This window comes from Eucalyptus grandis, chromosome 1 (assembly GCF_016545825.1).
Source record: "Eucalyptus grandis isolate ANBG69807.140 chromosome 1, ASM1654582v1, whole genome shotgun sequence".
NCBI lineage: Eukaryota > Viridiplantae > Streptophyta > Magnoliopsida > Myrtales > Myrtaceae > Eucalyptus > Eucalyptus grandis.
In genome coordinates, this window is record NC_052612.1 from 27,371,689 (window position 1) to 27,391,627 (window position 19,939).

Sequence of the window (19,939 nt, forward strand, 5' to 3'; positions counted from 1 at the left end):
CCTGAAGATTAAGTTACCTTCTTAAAGTTTATTTCTTTCAACAGTATAAGTCGCCACTCATTTTTCACGTTTTCGTCACTATTTGGTAGCTTTTATGGCTTGCTCGAGCCTTTGACTGAAAGATTATGGGTCTTTCGCGGCAGATGCCAGTTTCTCCTTCTTGATTTACCGATTAAAAAAAGGGAAAAACTGACCATCTTTTTCCATTCAATCTTATGGGGCGATCGGTGTCCGACCCTAACATAAAGAGATGAATTTCGTTCCTTCTTGGGAGCGACAAGAGGCGTGACAGGTTGGGAAAACCTGCGGCAAAGTGAAATCACAATCGCAAAGAGAAAGCGAGCCACGCCACGCCCCGCGGGTTCAACCTCAAGCACAGGAACAAAACCTTCATTGACCAACGGGTGAGTGGACACGTCAGGAACGCAGTTGAAATTGGTCAAATTCTCCAAAATTTCACAAAGTCAACTCCACAGAACGACGGGGCAATTTGGCGTGTCCGGCCGCACCAAATTTTCCGAGGCCTTTTATTGCTCCAACCTGTGTTTTTTGTCCTCCCTAGAGAAGACCCACTTCTTTCTTCTTCTTCTTCTTCTTCTTCTTCTTCTTCTCTCTATTCCTATTCTTTTCCCAGAGAAATTCATAGTTCGTCAGTTATGAAGCTCCAGGCTTTTTTTCCGAGCTGCTTTTCAGCGTCCAACGTTGTCGACGATGGAAGCATGGATGGTATGTTGATTTCGATAGATCTTGTTGTCTAAGCAATCGATCTGTTTTCGTGTTCTTTTGGTAAATCGTGAGCTGGCCTTTTGACCTTTTTGCTTCTTCTGATCAGGAGTGGATGGGTTGACTCCTCCGAGTTTCCGAGCCTTCACGTACAAGGAAATGAAGGCCGCCACTAAGGGATTTCACCCTTCGAACAAAATCGGAGAAGGCAGCTTCGGATCTGTGTTCAAGGTACTAATTTCGCTCTTCCCTGTCAAGAACTCCAGATGGATATGCCCAAAATTAGTTGCGTCAAGATTCCATTTCATGGTTGGTAACATGGCAATATTGATCAATATTGGACTACTGTGCAGGGCCGGCTTCAAGATGGCACCACCGTGGCGATAAAGGTGCTCTCTGTCGAGCTCGAGTCGATGCGAGGCGAGCGGGAGTTCATCTCGGAGATCACGGCTCTTTCTCACATCAAACATGAAAATCTGATCGGCCTTCTAGGATGTTGCATTGAAGGAGCCGATCGGTTCTTGGTCTATGAAAACATGGAAAATAACAGCATTGCACACGCCATGATAGGTAAATCAATAGCAATACCAACCGTTCATGTTTGATTGAACTACGAACGAATTATTTCTTTGAGAATGGGTTGTAAATGTTTTGTGGGCATTTGACAGGTGAAGATCAGAAGAGGATGAGATTCAATTGGGAGGTGAGGCGGAAAATCATGCTTGGGATAGCATGCGGGCTCGCGTATCTGCACGAAGAGGTGGAGCCTCACATTGTGCACAGAGATGTCAAGGCAAGCAACATCCTTCTGGATCGAGATTTCACTCCAAAAGTTTCCGACTTCGGTCTGTGTAGGGTTCTCAGAGGGAATATTACTCACATCAGCACTCGTGTGGCCGGAACATTGTAAGTCGAAGAACTTAGATTGCTATCTACTCTTTAGTTAAATTCACCTTCAACTATATTATTCTCCAAACATTAACACAAACAACTATTATTCCCCCATGAAATTTCTGATGGAATGTGAATTGCAGAGGTTATCTTGCTCCTGAATATGCCATCAGTGGCCACTTGACAAGGAAATCGGATGTCTATAGCTTCGGAGTGTTGCTGCTAGAAATAATCAGTGGTCGACCGGTTGTGGCCTTCAACTTGGAGCTCGGAGAACAGCACCTTGTTCAAAAGGTAGCAACCCTACGCCCTGCGCTTTCTCTGCCTTCATCAGGTTCTAGGATTTGGACAAAACGAAGATGTATATACCATTAAAATTTGTCATCAGTAGGCATAATGAGCTAATACCATCTTGGATAAACAGTGAAAACCATACTCTCGCAAGATATACCAGACCAGTCCATGCATAGTTCTTTGATTCCCGAAATATACCGGATCAATCGCAGAGCGAACCGACCTCGTAATTTTTCAAGTGCCGTCAAATTGAATCCTGTTAATTCCCTATAAAATATCAAAGCCATTCAAAATCATTTTTGCATTTGCCCATTACTCATCCACCGAAAATCTGCTGTTCTTCTCTTTTCTTTTCTTTTTCCTTTCGAAAGTCAAAATGTTCGGCAAACAGACAAATTTTGGAATCAGCAAGCGAAACCCAGAAGGAATCTCATGTTTTTATGTTTGGGCAGGTGTGGGAAGCGCACAAGGAAGACGAGCTACAGAAAATAGTGGATCCGGTTTTAAGTGTGAACGACTACCCGGCACAGGAGGCCGTCAGATTCATCAAGGTGGGCCTACTCTGCGTTCAGGAAGCAGCGAAGACCCGGCCCAGGATGTCAATGGCGGTTAAGATGCTGACCGGCAAGGTCAACATCGACGGCGTCGAGATCACCGAGCCGGGGCACATCGCGGACCTCACGGACATTCACATCAGTTCCAACAAGTCCTCGATGCTGAGCGTTTTCTCGAAGGATTCGGATTCCTCCGGGACGGCCAGGACCCCCAAGGCAGCGGTGTTTTGAGTGGCGTTTAGGTGGTGCTAGGATGTTGCCGATGTTTGGACGATGATGACCGAGGATTTGCCTTCGGAAAATCATCCGAATTCTAGTATATATAGAAAATACTGTAAAAAGAGAATCTGGATATCCATGGATGTGTAAATAGGAGGTGATTGGATGTCCCCAAGAGAAAAATGTAATTCTCGGAAGGTGAAATCATTGAATCGTTATTATTTTTTTCTTTATCTGGGTTGATTTCTACACCGACAGTAATTCTCGGTCAATGTTCGTGAATCACCAATGTACATCTTCTTCAACGGCGTGAACCATTCGTACGCTGTTTTGTATTTTTTTATTAACTACAAAATGGACAATTTTCCTCTCTAGCGGATGCGGTCGAAGGACCTTTTTTAGATTTTTCTGGAGAGAGGTCGGCTCAGTTATCAGGTCAGCGAGGGAGAGAGAGAGAGAGAGAGAGAGGGATCAGTTGCAGAAAAATAATGGCAATGATAACATAATATATTCATTCTCCTTAGAATAATATTGACACGTTAGGAGTAATTTAATTCAATGAATATCTTTCTTTCGGTAGAAAAAACATTTTTTTTCTTTGCGTTTCTTGAATTTTTTAAAGGATGCTATGAGAAAAATCAATAAGGTAGTCTGGTGGGGCCTATCTATATCAAGGGAAGCATACTCTCCATCACGGGGAAAACCACACAAAATCCTCTCAAATTTTTGCGGTGATGCATTTCTCATAAAAGTTCAACCGTTGCATTTCAATTCCATGTATAATTATATTTTAATCGTTGAAATTCCATTATATTTTCTGTTAACATGTGATTTTTAGGATAGAATAAATAAGGATGATTATTTCCAGAGTGAAGGGTTCTTACATTCTAAGTAGTACCGACACGTGACATAGATATGGAACATGACATGACACGACACGTCGACATATTATTTTTAAAAAAATAGAGAATTCCAACATGTTGAAACACGTTGTATATTAAATAAATATTTTTATTTTTAATTACTTTGATTCAAATTCATAAATAATTAATTAATTAAAAAAGAGTCTACAATGAATTTACACTAATAATATTAATAAATCTATTTATTGGAATTTGAAAGACATATTTATAATTAATGCGTATCCATGTTTGGAGACATGTTTCTAACTTTAATAAAAGTTATTGATGAAATTAATGACTAATAAGAAATTAGAATCAACTTATTTAAATAAATTCATAATTTTCTATAATGACCAAAATTTATCATCATTTAACATTCGGTTATTTTATTTTTCGAAATTACATTTTAATTTCATTTATTTATTTTTCCAATTAAAAAAAGTCCCCACAGGGGGTTTTTCCCCAACCCCCACTCCATTCTTTCCCTCGTCTCTTTCCCCCCACCCCAAAATTTATTTCACTTTTCTTTCCCTCCCCTACCACCTAATAGGTTGTCACTTCTCCCTCCCTCCAAAATGAAAAATCACATTAAGTCCCTTTTTATTCTTTTTGAGTTTCCTTCTCAAAAACCCTAGCAGCACCCTCTTTCTCCTCCTCCTCGCCGCATGACCCCCTTTCTCTCCTCTTCCTCTCAATCTCTGCTTACTCTTGGTCCTCATCACAATCGTTCATCGCCTCGCCTCTGGCTCTTCCTCCCTCGTAGTAGCCTTGTCACTAATCCATTGCAACATTACGGAGTGGCAGCCCTCGCCTTAGTCTCTGCTCTTTCTCTCGCCGTCACGGGCTCACGACCTCGTTGCTACTCCCTTGCCCTCGCCTCCACCCTCATTGTCTTCCAGACAAGCGTGTCGAAACGTATCGAGAAAAGTTGACCACGTGTCAAAAATCGAACACACGTTGACCGCGTGTCTAAGCATGTCCGACACGTCGACACGTGTCAAACACGACACAGAAGCACCTACAACGTCTCCATCTTCATAGCCTACCTTTAGAACCAAAAACAGCTCATTAAGAATCTGTTCCAAAAAATTGAGATAAATCAGAGTCTCTTATTAAATGGAGATAAATCTTCGTGAAACGCAAAATTTTCGATTGCATTAAAATGCAAAAGCTATGAGCAACAAAATCAATGGCACAATTTTGAGAGTTTCAAGCTTATGAGGACAAAATAGGCAACAACAAGGAGAAACCCCGAGGGACTAAAGGCACGCCAAGTGAGAGTCCCTAGGAGGAAAGCTGCTCTGATGCCGGACATAGAGAGGCCAGCGACAAGAATGGGAGAGTCGGTGACGAAGATCATGAGGTTGCTAAAGATAGCAAATTTCTTCGTGGGAGGGACCTACTAGATCCAAGTCAAGGCCTCCGAGAGAGCTCCATGCGCTAACATCGCGTTCGTCGGTGTCACTAGTTGGGAGGGCCAAGGCTTGAGAGGAGATTCGGTATGAGTGGTGGTTTCTAGAGAATCAACGAGTGGAGGAAGAAGTAATAGGGAGGAATGTAGTGAATTTAGAATGAAGGAGAGTTGACAAAGAAGACAGCTCCCATGGGCTTTTTAGTAGCCCGTGAAGTAACTACAACGAGTGAGGCGAGAGATGAAAAGATGCAGTTAGAAAACTAGGGTTTTCATCTGAAAACATAAAAATTTAGATATGTATATGTACCGATTTGGTTCAGGTGGCGATTCCACATCTAGAATCAGAAATTGAATCAATACTTACTGATTTTAGTAAATTAAAATTAAGAATCGGACCGATCCCAATGAGAACCACTTGTTTGGTATGCTTCCAAGTAGTTCCTAGGATTTTTGCTCACCTCTAGGTATAAGTGTACTCCATATTAATTTTTTTGGGAAATCTTTGTTTGACCATTGATTGTTGTAAAAAAAAAAAAAACGGAAATAGAAATAAATAAATGAACTAAAATATCAATATGAAATTATGTCATTAATATTTCAAGAATGAGAAACACGTTTAAGTATAAAGCAAAAGAGGCCTCAATAAAAGAATCGTCAAATCATAGAAATTGGATACTCGTCATGTATTTTTTAAATGGAAAATTATTTAGAAAAATTGATTAATCAATAAGAAATAATTAAAAATATAACCTTAATTCCACTTTGTTCATTTAATGTGTTGAGGGCATCATTTCCTCATATAATTATAACACTCTCGATACTAACCCCGTAAGGATCGACCATAAGATCTTGAATGGATCAACCATGGGCCATTGGCCATGGGATTGATTGGTTTGATTGATAAGGCATCAAAGATCAATCATGGTCTGATCGATCGACTAGTCAAGAACTGATTGAGGTGTCAGCTGTGAATTTTCTACCGACCATACTGATGGGATGGGATCACTAGCTCATAAGATGACCTTTTGATCATGAAGATTGGTCATGGGATGATTTTGGATCAGTGGATGATCATGGGTTGATCCAACCGATCGTAGTACTCGGCCGGGTGATTCCGTCCAGCTATGCATCGATACACGGACAATCTGACTTGACCAAATGTGATCATCTTCTGATAAAAAATGCATCATTCCATATTTAATTCTTAGTAATCTAAAAGGAATCTTGAATTAATGATGTCTGATCGTTGATCGGTAATGCGCCATCCATGAACCATATAGATGGATCGAGTGTTGATTGGAATGAACTTAGAGATAGACCTGATTATTCTGTCATTAATTCTAAGGTCCATGAGCACCTTGGTTTAGTGCTTGGCCATGGGTAGCTTTAGGATTAGCCTTAAACTGATCAAAGGACAACCGACCATTTAGACTGATCGATTGTCCAAAGGAACGATTTAGGCGAGCATGAGGTGCGATGGCCAAACCTCCAGTGTACATGATTCAATTTTTCGAGGTATACCTAATGTTCCATTTTCCGGCTCTGGAACCAACCTAGACGTGGATTTCTCCAGATCGCTTTCTGGAGGAAGAAAAGGACAAAATAGAGTTCTCTAGAACACTCTAGCTTCTTCATGAATGAGGTTAACTTATCATTTCACTTAGATTTTTCTAGATATGATCATGATTACTAAGGATTTACCTTGAGAATTAAGTAAAGTATTCAAGCCAAGTGTCCCAATAAAAATAGGACACATTGGAGCAAATTATGGCTATCCTATAGCCTTGATGCCACATTGAGTTTCATAGTTTTTGACTTCCCAATTTTTCGAAACTATTGGATCTTTCCTACTTTCTAATTTTATATAGCTCTTTGTACTTTGAATTTAGAGAAACTTCCTTCATGAAATTTGTTCAAAACATCTTAATCTATAACATACCTAAATTTCATATTTTTCTGAGGTGAAATGATTTAGACGAAGACCAATCAATTACTGTATAGAACCTGCCTAGTATAGTAAAAACGATAACTAAGTTGCTTTCTTGAATTTTTATAAAATATTTCCTTTCGAAATTGGACACACTTCCTTCACAAAAGTTTTAAATAACATCCATATCTACAATATATTAAAATTTCAAAGAATTTTATGAAGATTTGGATTTTGAAATGAGTTTCTCTCTTTGACTGTTGAATTTGCTCGACGGACGAATTTTTGGGTTTTGTCCAATGATTTGTTCCTTTTCCCACAAAACGAATTTGGCTTTGATTCCTTCATGAAAAGAATTTCTAAGGTCTTTTCTAAAATATATTAGAATTTTATAATTTTTCAAGCTTGTTTGATAAGGTAAATGGTATTGATTTCGAAAGTTGCTTAAAATTATTTTTGTTTTAGAATGGGAGACCACATGCCCAACTTGGAGGGGAAGGGGGTTGCATGCCTAACTTGAGGAAGAGGCCAATCTAGAGTCTTCTTGGCTTGAAGATAAGAATATATTAAATACTTTTGGAAGCTAGCTAATTAATGAGCTTAATGAGTCACATGCTCATGTTGTTAACTTGGAAAACAAGTTGTCCAAAGTCCAAGGGCGTGCCTCGGATACACACACATCCCTCGGCGGTCGATTAAAAATGCGATGTCCCAGGACACGTCGCCGACTCTTTCTTTTTATCTTTCAATTATGCATATGCGGAAACAAATTAAATAAACACCCGGTCAACCATCAAACACAGGGATAGTAAAAACATGTAACCTTTTTCACAAACTACGCTTTAAAAACATACCAAGTTGGTCCTACAAGTCTTTACATATAAATATGATTCAAAAGGAAACCATTAGGCTACCTACACTCCACTAGCAATAGGGCTAGCCAAAAGGTGTCACATCATGCGCCCACCACATCTGCACTCGGCAAATCTATACGCTACGGCCTAGAAAAAGGTTAACCACGACGAGATGAGATAAATCTCAGTGAGTCAAAACTCAAAACCCCGATTAGGATGCAAATTCACCTCGAAAGCGATCCTAAACATGTACCATACAGAACTTATCTCACCTCGGCACGTACTTGCATGTTAACTCATCACATATGCTAATATCAACGCAACAAGCATAATTTAATAATCAGAACACATCATTTCAATCACATGGGTCCCGATTATAAGACCAAACCGTTATGATAAATCTCATATCGTGCCACACAATTTTCCCCATAATTAGACGCAACTATCACAACCACTTAAGCGTGTTCCAGTTATTATGACCCATTGACCACAACCAACTCAACAGTCGGCAATCATTCGGCATAACTGCACGTTGTCCCACTCCGTCAAGTATGGCAACGTCTATGCCTAGACATAAAGGAGTATCGGCCCGGCCTCCACTGCAACCAGCATCTGTGGACATGGGGCATCCAAACTTAATCAGGCATTGCCTCCCCAACTTCTGTTGGGTGACGGGTTCCGATAGTGACCACATGTGCATGCATACTTGGCTAAGAACACCGTACTTTGTATTCAAATACCTTGTACCTAAATAATGAACTTGACCCATTTGTATTAAAAATCTCAGTAAAATAATCGTACAAGGTCACGTATTTAAATCGAACCATTAAACATAGTACGCTTCCATTTCAAAATTCCATGATTTTATATAGTATATAAAATTTTGGTGTCAAAAACCGCACCCGGTATTTTTCTAATTAAATACCCATAAAATCAAATCTTGTAATAATAGTCAATAATTACCACCAAGTACTCAATTGCACATCATAGCATAAATAGACTATCATATTCACATATAAATTCAATAATGAGAATCAACATAAGAATTCATTAAACAGCTAATCCGTCACAATTTATGCTAATTAAAATTAATTAAATAAATTGAAATTAATTTAATTAATCTAATTTAATTAACCTAACCATAGTTAACTAATCTAACCTAGGGTAGGCTAACCTAACTAAACTAACCAACCTAACTAACTAGCTAACCTAACCAAACTAACCTAACTAACTAGTTCATCTAACTAAGTAATTACCAATAATCTAGTTAGCACTAATCTAACCTCTAAGTGCAATTAACAATCTAATTGAAATTAATTTAATTAATCTAATTTAATTAACATAAGAATTCATTAAACAGCTAATCCGTCACAAAGTACGGTGTTCATTAAACAGCTAATCCGTCACAAAGAATTCATTAAACAGCTAATCCATCACAATTTATGCTAATTAAAATTAATTAAATAAATTGAAATTAATTTAATTAATCTAATTTAATTAACCTAACCATAGTTAACTAATCTAACCTAGGGTAGGCTAACCTAACTAAACTAACCAACCTAACTAACTAGCTAACCTAACCAAACTAACCTAACTAACTAGTTCATCTAACTAAGTAATTACCAATAATCTAGTTAGCACTAATCTAACCTCTAAGTGCAATTAACAATCTAATCAAGGATTAGGGAGTTAACTCACCGAATTAGGACGGTAGTGGGTTCACAACGACAATGGCATGATGGCGATGAAATCCCAAGACAATCGAGTCTCCAACGGAGATCCAATAGTTGAGGAAAAAGAACCCAACAAGTCTCAGCCAAAGGCTGAAATTTGGTTCTGTTTGAGGGAGCTGAGGTGCGGTTGATCTCGGTTGGACGAACAGAGGTTGGTTGGGGTGGTCAAGTGGTGTTGGGCGGCTAGAATGGGCGGCTGGACTGAGGGTGAGGCGGTGTTCTGGTCGGCTGGAGCAGGTGGCTGGCTATGGTGGTCGAGTGGCTGGAGTTGGAGGCGTTGTGGAGGTGGCAAGCTAGGACGCGTGAGCTGGAGATGGTGGATCGAGGAGGAACGTGGGGGTGGTGTGGTGATGGATGAGCGGGTGTGTGGTAGTGAAAGAGAGAAAATGGAGGGGATGGATTGATCAGCTGAAGCAAGAATAGAGGGGGAAACGAAATGAAGAGGAGGGAGAAGTAACAGGGGAAGTCGGCTGAAGCAGGTTGGCGCACGCAAGAAAGGAGAGAGGAGAATTGGAGATAGAGAAGGGAATTGGAAGAGGCTATGGCCAATCAAATGCCTTGTAAAATATCCTAAACACTCATTGCTTAGCCTCAAGAGTCTTCAGCCCTTAGGGTCAATTGGCTCTCCAATGAAAATTTTCCTTTTATTTCTTCACAAAACAAATCATTTTGGTGTAGAAAAATCTGTCATTTTCAGCCATTCGAATTTCTTTTATTTTCTTTTTACCGAAATTGATTTTACCGCAAAATTTCGAGCTCAACGAAAATTCTCTCGAAAGATGAGACGACGTCCTAAAAATGAATTGTGATGCTTGAACGTCTGATCCCTGAAATCGAATTCAATTTCATGGTTAAAATCAATCGAACACGATTTTAGTACAACCTAACCTATCGGGTAGCTTTTAGGGATTTTTATGCGTTTGACCCATGGTCGATAATTTTCAATTCACGTTTGTGCATCTCCGACTCGTAGGCAATTCTCAGTTATCATAAAAATTGCAAGATTTCAATTATGTGTCCCAAGTATAAAATCGATAGAAAATGGATTAGTGTCGTTTGACACAAATTTCGCAATCATGCGGAATCACTTGCAATTCAGTTATGTCATTCCATCAAATCGACTTATATCCGATTACAATTCGATTATAATGATGCCATATTATTATGGTCAAGCAGTCGGTTTCCAATCGAATTATTGAGTCTGTCGCGTTTATATCCCTTAACGTCTTTATCTAATAGATTAGTTAACTCGTGATGGGCCAACTTAGAGTAAAATGATCATGGCCACATCAACGAAACAACCATTTCCTATTATCGAGACGGGGTCGAATTTCAGGATATCACACCAAATTTCTTGTTGATCAAATCTTAGGTAAATCTTAAGGTATGATGGCTTTAGATTATAGCCTTGATGAATAAGGAAAAAACCAACCAATTAGAATAAGACATTAGACATTAAATGGGTTTATGTGTTCCTTAAGCGCCATAGGCAATAATGAGCCTAGAGTGAGACTTGGAGGATAAACAAATAGGTGGACCAATCATAAGCCAACACCAAAGGACTTAAGCATCAACTCGAGAAGATAGGTAGGCCAACTCGTCATTTAGGTGTAATCATGAGTTTGCATAAAAATCTAAAAGGATGAGGCCTATAAATAGGATGAGCCATCCTCACATTTTAAGCCTTGGCCTTTTCTCTCTTTTCCTCTCCCTCTCTCTCCTCTCTTTCACGCCCTTCTCTTCCAAGCCACCCTAGACGCTAACCGACCACCAAAGAAGCATCTTGGAGCTAGATTCAAAAAGTAGTAAGTGGATTTTCCAAACTCTTCGATAGGGCGATGTGCTACGCTTAATGATTTTAGGATCATGACATCATTTGCTTGTATTGGCTCTGTATTGTTATGCTTGTTGTGTTTCTATTGCTTGTTGTTGCATCAAGTAAGTTCATGATCTCATGTGAGTGTCGAGCACACTCGGATGTTGAGGAATAGTCTTGGTGACTTTGGACATGTGCCAAGGTTGGTGCACGACTCACACTTGATTCCAGGACAATATTGAGGTGTGTTGTTACTCGGGACAAGTCACGGGTCGATACCAAAGCCAAAGCGAACAATTCCAAGTCAAGACCACAAGGCCAAATTGCATCCGGCATGAGTCTAACAAGGTATAAGAGTCGTTCATTGATTCACTTTGCATGGCACGCCTTCAGACCTTTCATCCTGCTAAAAGTTCAAAGATAAAATAAATTGATCGATGCATGAAATGCATGGACACACAATGGACTTATATGCCCGCACTAGGGGATACTAGGTCGTTGCCTAGGGTAAAGCCCTAGATGTCGTCTCGATATTGAGATTGTGGACGATGCCGGCCCGGGTGAGGCCTATGCCTAAGGGTCACCCTAAATGCCGTCCTAATAATGAGATCGAGTCGATACCGGTTGCCAAAGGGGGACCAATGCTTGGTTGTTATCGAAAGACTCGATTAATTTCAACTAATATGATACTAAAAAAGAAAAATGAAAGTCCACGTGTGGTTCATGACTAATACATGTGTGATGCTTGCAAAATCTGGATTTGTTTTGATATGTCTTGTTAAGTTCTTGCATCAATTTGAGCATATATTTGAATTGGGTCACTTAGTGCTTGAATGGGTTTTATGAGATGCACGCATCCCTTTTTGTGACTGAAATGATCATAAGTCACGGATTCTTAGAAAGCTTGTTCATATGCACTAACTCATTGTCTTTTATTCTTGAAAACACATAGACAGTTGAGAACCTTTCATATGCATAAGCAAAACAAGGCACGAACCTTGCTATTGATTTGCTATCGACAAGTGGGTGCTGACCTTATATTCGACGATCGACGGCAAGATGTCCTCTTATAGGAGAATTAGGAATTTCTACTTACTGATTCATCGACTTACTCTTGTTGTTCTCACAATTTCAGGTGTGTGATGGGTGAACCTAAGTCAAAGAAGGGAATGAACCTAGCATGGGGGCCTTAGCTCGGTAGAGTAGTAAGGCTACCCCAGCCTTTTGATTGATTATACATGGAAATGAAAATAAGTAGCCTAAGACTAGGATAGGCATGTAATCAAAACAACTTTTGATATGTGAATATGTGTATGAATATATGTTGTTATATTTGCTTGGCTTCCATGTTTGTTTGTACAGGGATTGTTTATGATCGCTTCCACATGCGCTTAACTAAAGATAAAAGACTTTCGGGACGTTCGACGTTGCCTGGGGCGTCGATTCTAACCCATTGGTCATGCTCTCATGCTAGAGGTGGGGCGGGAGTGTGACAATTATTGTTTTAGAAACTTTTATTACGAGTCAATTTTTACATTGATCAAACTTTTAAATATACAAAACCATGTTTTTAATTTTTTAGCGAGACCTTTCCCCTTTTTATTCAATTTGTGTTTATTCACTTTCATAAAATATATCTTTTCAATTAGATTGTAATAGCTATATTTATCAAATTTTAACTATTTTTGGTGTTTAATATTTAGATATTCATTTTTTTTAGTAGTATATCATTTGTTCCGATTTTTCTCTATTTTTTTTTCATCTTTTACAACAATTAATACGAAAAAAGAATTTTTCTTCAAAAAAAGAGATTAAAACATACTTTTACCTCTTGACATCATGTGCTATTAACACGCCAAATGGAAATAATAAACTGATGGTTAAAGGTTATAATAAAATAAAAGCTCATCAGAATATTGGTTAATAATTGAAAGCATACTACGCCCTAAAGTACAGGGGGGCTTGTGTTCAATTTCCCCAAATCTTTGCTAAGAAATTACACTAAAAAAGGGGATATATGAATGTTGTGCAATTACCATGAAACTGTCGGAGGATTTGGGTCTCTCGAGCCCCCACTTCGTTTCATTTGCCTTCGAGAGAAAATGGATTCGAATGAATAACTCGGAGTATCATCACCCCTGTGGGAATCGAACATGGTCTCTTGGAACCCCTCGGTATTTGACAATGACAACTGATTTCGTTAAAGTTGGTCATGCAATTAATGGCCAAAGCAAAAGAATCTCATGTCTTGAAGAACAACAAATCCCCAAACTCTTGTATATTCGATCCAACAGAGGAACTAATCATTTGGTATATACAACAGCAAAATGCGCAAGAATTCAAATCTAACAAGCTCTCCTTCATCAATATATGCCCCTTTGAAAGCGGGTTAATGATTATCTTCAAGGGGTTGGTGGTGGTTATGGACCGGTGGCGATGGCGGTGGACGGTGGTGGTGCCAACGGTGTCGTGGGGGGGAGGGAGAGAGAGATGTTGAACAATGACATTTGTTTGCCAATTTAACAAAGCAAGGAGTAACCACAACGGGCCAAAACACAGGACTCTTATTTCTGACTGTTAAGGTTACTGTTGCATATTCTTTAACGAAAACAATTAAAAGAAAGGATGACATACAAGTGGACTTTGAACAGGATTAGTATATTAGTGCTAGCAGTTGCTGTCAAGCTAATGTAACTCTGCTGGTAATGAAATCGATTGGCAACGACTGAAACTGAAATGCTGTGCAGACAAGGTATCAACTAAGCTGCGATTGATCACGAGTGAGATTCTTGTCTTATCTGTTTCCGTGTGTCTCGTTTGGATTTCCCACGCCTGTTTCTTATCTTGGGCTCCAACTCTTCTGTCCTACAGTAGCGGTTGCTGTCAACCCAGACGACCTTCATGACAACGATAACTTCTCCCCGCCCAAATAGCTTAATCTTAAATTCTCGATCACAGTCCTATGACCGTGTCCACCGAGTTGGCTTCTATAGCTATTTTTATTTTCCAATGACTTTCAAAATCGACCCCCAACATCCTTTCCTCAACAACATAGTAGTAAAATAGTCGATACTCATAAATATCGGCCTGCCATCAAATATATAAATTATTCATTGCTTCATTGACTTTTGTCATTGCATAATGTCTTTGTCCCGCTCAATACCATATGCTTACTTAGTCAATGTTCTTGGCTAATATTGACAGGGTCCTGAAGCCAATAATTTTTCATGTCGACGCCATTCATCTTTCGCTTGCTCTATCCTACTATTTCATTGCGGTACTACTCTTGCCAACATTGGCTTAAGGGACAGCGCAATAATATGTGGCCTTAGCAGCCCTTTTTCTCATTGTTAATTCTCTCGCAATTGAGTTGACATGTTTATGATTCCAATAATACGTTACTTGACGATGGATTAGGGTTTCTAGCTAGTGGAGCTTTTCTTGAAAGGGGTTAAGAAGGCTAGATAATCGCTAAGGGTAGACGGAGATGTATCTACCTGTCAGGCAAGAGAAGGCCTAGCAAATGGAGGCACAAAAAGCGGAGAGAAAATAGGGCAAAAGAGTGCAAGGCATCACTCGTGTGATCCAATCACTGCCCTACACGTGTCCACAGAAGAGAGAGGGGCCAAAATTAACATTTAGTTAAAGTTTGTTTATTTTGCGAAAAATTAATGATTTGAAAAATAGTTTGCAAAAAATCATCACTTATATCATTTGAAATAATTAGTTAATAAAAAATATTTTTATAATTAAAAATATATATCTAAATATTTTCTTTGTGAATAATAAATTATTTTTTGTTTATTCATTTTTTATAATCGATATAAGTGATTATTTATAAGAAAATATTCTGTAAATCAATCATTTTTCGCGAAACAAATGGAGTCTTAAGCTTAAGTTTGAAAATAGTATTAAAGAAAGATTTAAAATTAGATTTACTTATCTAGAAAGCCTTTTGTGATCGACATGAGAGGAGAGTGGATCAGCAATTGAGCATTCTATAGGCATGCATTCAATTGGAATTTTAGGACAAAAGTTTTGACATTGCAAAATCCATCACGCCTTTTTGTTGGAACATCTTATCAAAAGTTTTTGAGATTGAAAAATCCAGGTCATTAGACCAAAATGTAAGAACATAGTAATTGGGCCAACAAATGAGGAAACCTGGAAAGATTTGAATTTATAAATTCTTGCTTTATTATTTTGTGAAATTTAGTGAGATATTGCCAATTGTTCTAAAAATTTACACTATTAGATGAAGTCTTAAAGATTAGAAGTCCTAAAACTTATCAGGATGAGTCCTAAAATATTCAAAAAAATGAAATTAAGTCTTAAAATTGTCATGAAAGTACAAATGAGCTCTCAAATTTTCAAAAAATACAATTAAGTCCTAAAACTTGTTACATTTTTTGTTTGTCAAGTTGGACAGAGTTAATAGAAGAACTTGATTACAAAATGGATATGTTCTAAAACGTAGTTGCACTTTTTGAAAATTTTCGGACTCATTTGTTAGGACTTGATTTCACTTTTGAAAGTTTTAAAATTCAATTGTACTTTCCTAATAAGTTTGAAGATTTCTAGTATATTTATCCCATAAGCAAATATGAAGTTAGAGAGGGGAGGTGAAAATTTTTTTGATCACTTCTTTCTTTTATGGAGGTAAAAAAGTAAATCTATGTGATTTTAGAAGAGATTATTCAGAGAGAGTGTGTAATTATATTTGCTACATGATTTTGCTGACCCCCAAAATTAGTTTAGTGGTCCCAAAAGCATCTTTAATCATGACCAACAAAATCATTGCTATTATTGTTTCCAGGCTTTTGAAACAGGCATTGGCTCGTGTGAAGCTCCTGGAGTACGGCGGACCAAGCGATCGGGCATATTCGTTCGGGCGACCGGCATCTTGCCCAAATCAATTTTTTGCCACGATTCCCGCCACCAGAACAATGTCATGTTCATAATTCCATGCTTCAATATTTTAGTGCATCGAGACGTAAATTTCTACAAGTCCTGTGTAAAAAGTGTTTACAGCAAAAGGAAAAAAGAAAAAAGCATGAACTTTTAAGCTTGAGAAGGGAATTAACTAAGGTAAAAAATGCAAAAATTTATTTAGACGTTCAGATTTTTTCCAAAGATTTTAGATTTGAAAAAGGAGAAGTTAAGAGGACGAGTTTTCGTGGTTGTGGCCATATCGGCATGGCTTGCGAGCATGGCGGTTGGTATTGGCATTCTATCGTTCTACGACTCGCAAATCGATATTGCCGTTGGTATTTTCCCATTGCCGATCTGTGGATGCATCTAAATTCGTTGGAAGTAAATAAATCAGGGAGGAGACGGAGAGAGAATAATTTTTTGAAGCGAGCAGCATCTTTTTGGGAAGAAGGGCCAGCTCATCACCCAGCTTCGTCTTTTAATTTTATAAGAAAGCCATTTAAAAATCACGTTTTATCAAATGAGTCACATGAGACTTTTTGCTGGAATTTGTCGCTAGAGGCACTTAGATGAGTATTTTTTTCCTTCGATGGACCATTCAAATAATCACTCGAAAAGTTTGGGCATTGAAGAGAGTGTCATATGAAAAGTTATAACATTTCTAATATCATTTCCTCATATTATCATATCATATATCATCTAGCCTAGTTCACATTTTTTAAATATTAAATTTTCTCATAGTTGAGAAAATTAGAAATTCATATGCTTTTTATTATTTATTTATCCGTTTGTTATTTTTTTATATGTTTTTTTATTCTTTTATCTTTAACTTGTAATTAATTGCAACCGTTGGAAAGATAGATATTCATTAAGAAAATTACTTTTTACCCAAAAGAATAACATAATGTTTGATGGAGTGAATGTTAATGAGGGTACTATTGGGTTGTTGAATGGTCTTGGGCTTCTCTCACTCAAAAAATTAGCTTAAAGGATAGGGTTTTTCTTTGTACTTATAAACCGACTACTAGCACATTTTACAACTCATGTGAAAGAATCCTAACAATCTCTTTATCACACATCAAGCGCTGGTTTGGAGCAGCAACAACCCAAGTCTCCTATAGGACCGTTGGATCTAGACCTATAGGTAACTTGGGCTTTGCACTTTGTTGGGAAAACAATGACAACCTCAACAATATTGGATAAGCGCAGCAAAACGAAATAATTTGCCCTCTTCTGCAAACCTAATAAGAAACAATACAATAGAGTAATATAAATACAAAGCACCCACAAACATAAGGCAAGTTTATATGGAAAACCTCATGGTTATGATGAGATTTAAAAAAAAAAAAAAATGGGACCAAAGTCCACCCCCAAAATTTTTATTGTCTATAAAATTGAGTGAACAAAATTCTTTAATTAATACTAGATGTATATGATAGAAACAATATCAAGAACACCATTCTTGGTAATACACATGAATTTTACAAAAGATCAATGATAAATCTCACTAAAACCACAGGTTTGGTTCAACCCACCAAAAGCCTAACATGGGGAGTTTCAAGTGAAAATCAAACCAATCAAATTTGAGAAGGATATCTCAATAGCATACTACCAAAATTTTCGTTTGACTGGACCATAAATCAACCTCTATCATCAACTTAATGAAAATTAAATATATCATTCTTTCCCACATTTTCTTTTCTCTCTTTCTTTCTAGCCATTACATCTCAATGAACTTCTTTGCTACAACCACATAAAATTAGTGAGAAATCCTATTTCTCAACTTGGATCATCATATGAGTTCAAGCCTTTAGGCTTGCAATTCATTGAGCTTTCTCTACATGGGAGTAAACCTAACCTAACAAATCTCTTTGGCAAAAGAACGCTTCAAATACCATAACTTGGCACAAAGAGACACTTAAGTGCCATAACTTACGAAAGGTACACTTAAGTGTCACATTCGAAGAAAAACGGATCACTTAAGTGTCACTCCAACCAAAATCCGGCTAAAATGCCGACGTGGCATTTTTCCGGCGAAGCGAGTCCAAAACGACCCCGTTTTACACGCTAACGTGGCCAAATAATGCAAAAACGGCATCGTTTTGGGCTAACATGGTAAAAATATATATATAAATTAATTAAATTTAAATTTAGTTAAAATGTTAAAAAATAATAATTAAAAAAAAAAAAGGAAAGTGAGGAGGCGGTTGAGGATCAGCCCTCAACCGCCGTCGCCGCGCCCCACCGCCGTCGGGAAGGGCCAGCGACGGCGGGGGGAGGGTCGGCCAGGGTCGTCGAGCCTTGGTTAAGGGCCAGCAACCTCGGTCGACCGACGGCGAGGGCTCGCAAGCCCTCACCCTAGATCGGGCGAGGGTCGCAGTCTTTGCCCAAATCCGCCAAGGGTCGATGGCCCTCGCGTGGCCGGGCCAAGGGCCGCCACTGTTGAGGGTCGCCCCCCGGCGACGGCCCTTGGCCCCGGCCGGAGAGCCACCGACCTTCACCAGATTTAGGCAAGGGCTGCGACCCTCCCAAATCTGTGACTAGTGGCGAGGGCTCACGGCCCTCACCTAGATCCGGCAACCCCCGGCGGGCGGCGGCCCTTAGCTCGGCAGGGCAAGGGCCTCCGACCCTCGCTGGATCTAGGCAAGGGCTGCGACCCTTGCCCCGATCTGGGGTGAGGGCTCTCGAGCCCTCGCCGCCGGTCAGTCGGGGTCGCCAACCCTCCCCTCGTCATTGCCGACCCTTCCTTGCGATGACGGCTAAGGGCTGATCCCTTAGCCGCCTCCCCCTTTCCTTTTTTTTTTTTAAAGAAATTTTTTAAAATTTTTAAAATTTTAAATTATTATTTTTTAATATTTTAACTAAATTTAATTTTTAAATTATTATTTTTAAATTATTATTTTTAAATATTTTAACTAAATTTAAATTTAATTTAATTAATTTTTATATTTTCGTTTTTTACTACGTCGGCCCAAAACGACGCCGTTTTTGCATTATTTGGCCACCTCATAGTGCAAAACAGCGTCATTTTGGGCTTGCTTCGCCGAAAAAATGCCACGTCGGCGTTTTGGCCGAACTTTGGCCGGATTGGCACTTAAGTGATCCATTTTACTCCAATTTTGGCACTTAAGTGTACCTTTCGTAAGTTATGATACTTAAGTGTCCATTTCTGCCAAGTTATGGCACTCCAAGGGTCCGCACGTCAAATCTCTTCCTTACGACAATATGGAGGGATTTACCATCCCTGCTATTAATCGACAATATTCAAGCTTATTGATAAAGTTTTATGTATCTCATCTTAAAGTAGGTAGCAAGAGGAGTGCTAGCTACTTTGGTCTTATCCATCTAAAATTTCTAAATAACCTTCTCGATGTATTTTTCTTGCAACAAGAGCAACTTCTTAACATTTTTGTCTGGGTAATTCTAATGCCAAGAATCTACTTCATTAGGCCTAAGTCTTTCATGGCAAAATACTTTCTCAACTATTCTTCAGCAACTCAATTCGTGAAACATTCTTATCAACAATCAACATATCATCAATATAAAGTAAGAGAATAATAAATTCATCATCAAGATTTTGGACAATCACACAATTATCCAAGGAAGTCTTCTTATAGACTTGCTCCATCATATCTAACATAAAAATTTTATATCATTGTCTCGGTGCTTGCTTAAGGCCA

The 19,939-nt window shown here is 38.6% G+C and overlaps 1 protein-coding gene across 1 annotated transcript; it reads left to right on the forward strand.

Moving 5' to 3' along the window:
- Positions 1–260: 260 nt before the first annotated feature.
- Positions 261–2,986, forward strand: LOC104435659 (putative serine/threonine-protein kinase). The gene is made up of 6 exons (XM_010048370.3): positions 261–726; positions 833–954; positions 1,077–1,293; positions 1,392–1,629; positions 1,758–1,908; positions 2,361–2,986. Exons 1-6 carry the CDS (start codon positions 657–659, stop codon positions 2,691–2,693), a joined length of 1,131 nt encoding a protein of 376 aa, XP_010046672.2. The 5' UTR covers positions 261–656; the 3' UTR covers positions 2,694–2,986.
- Positions 2,987–19,939: the final 16,953 nt, after the last annotated feature.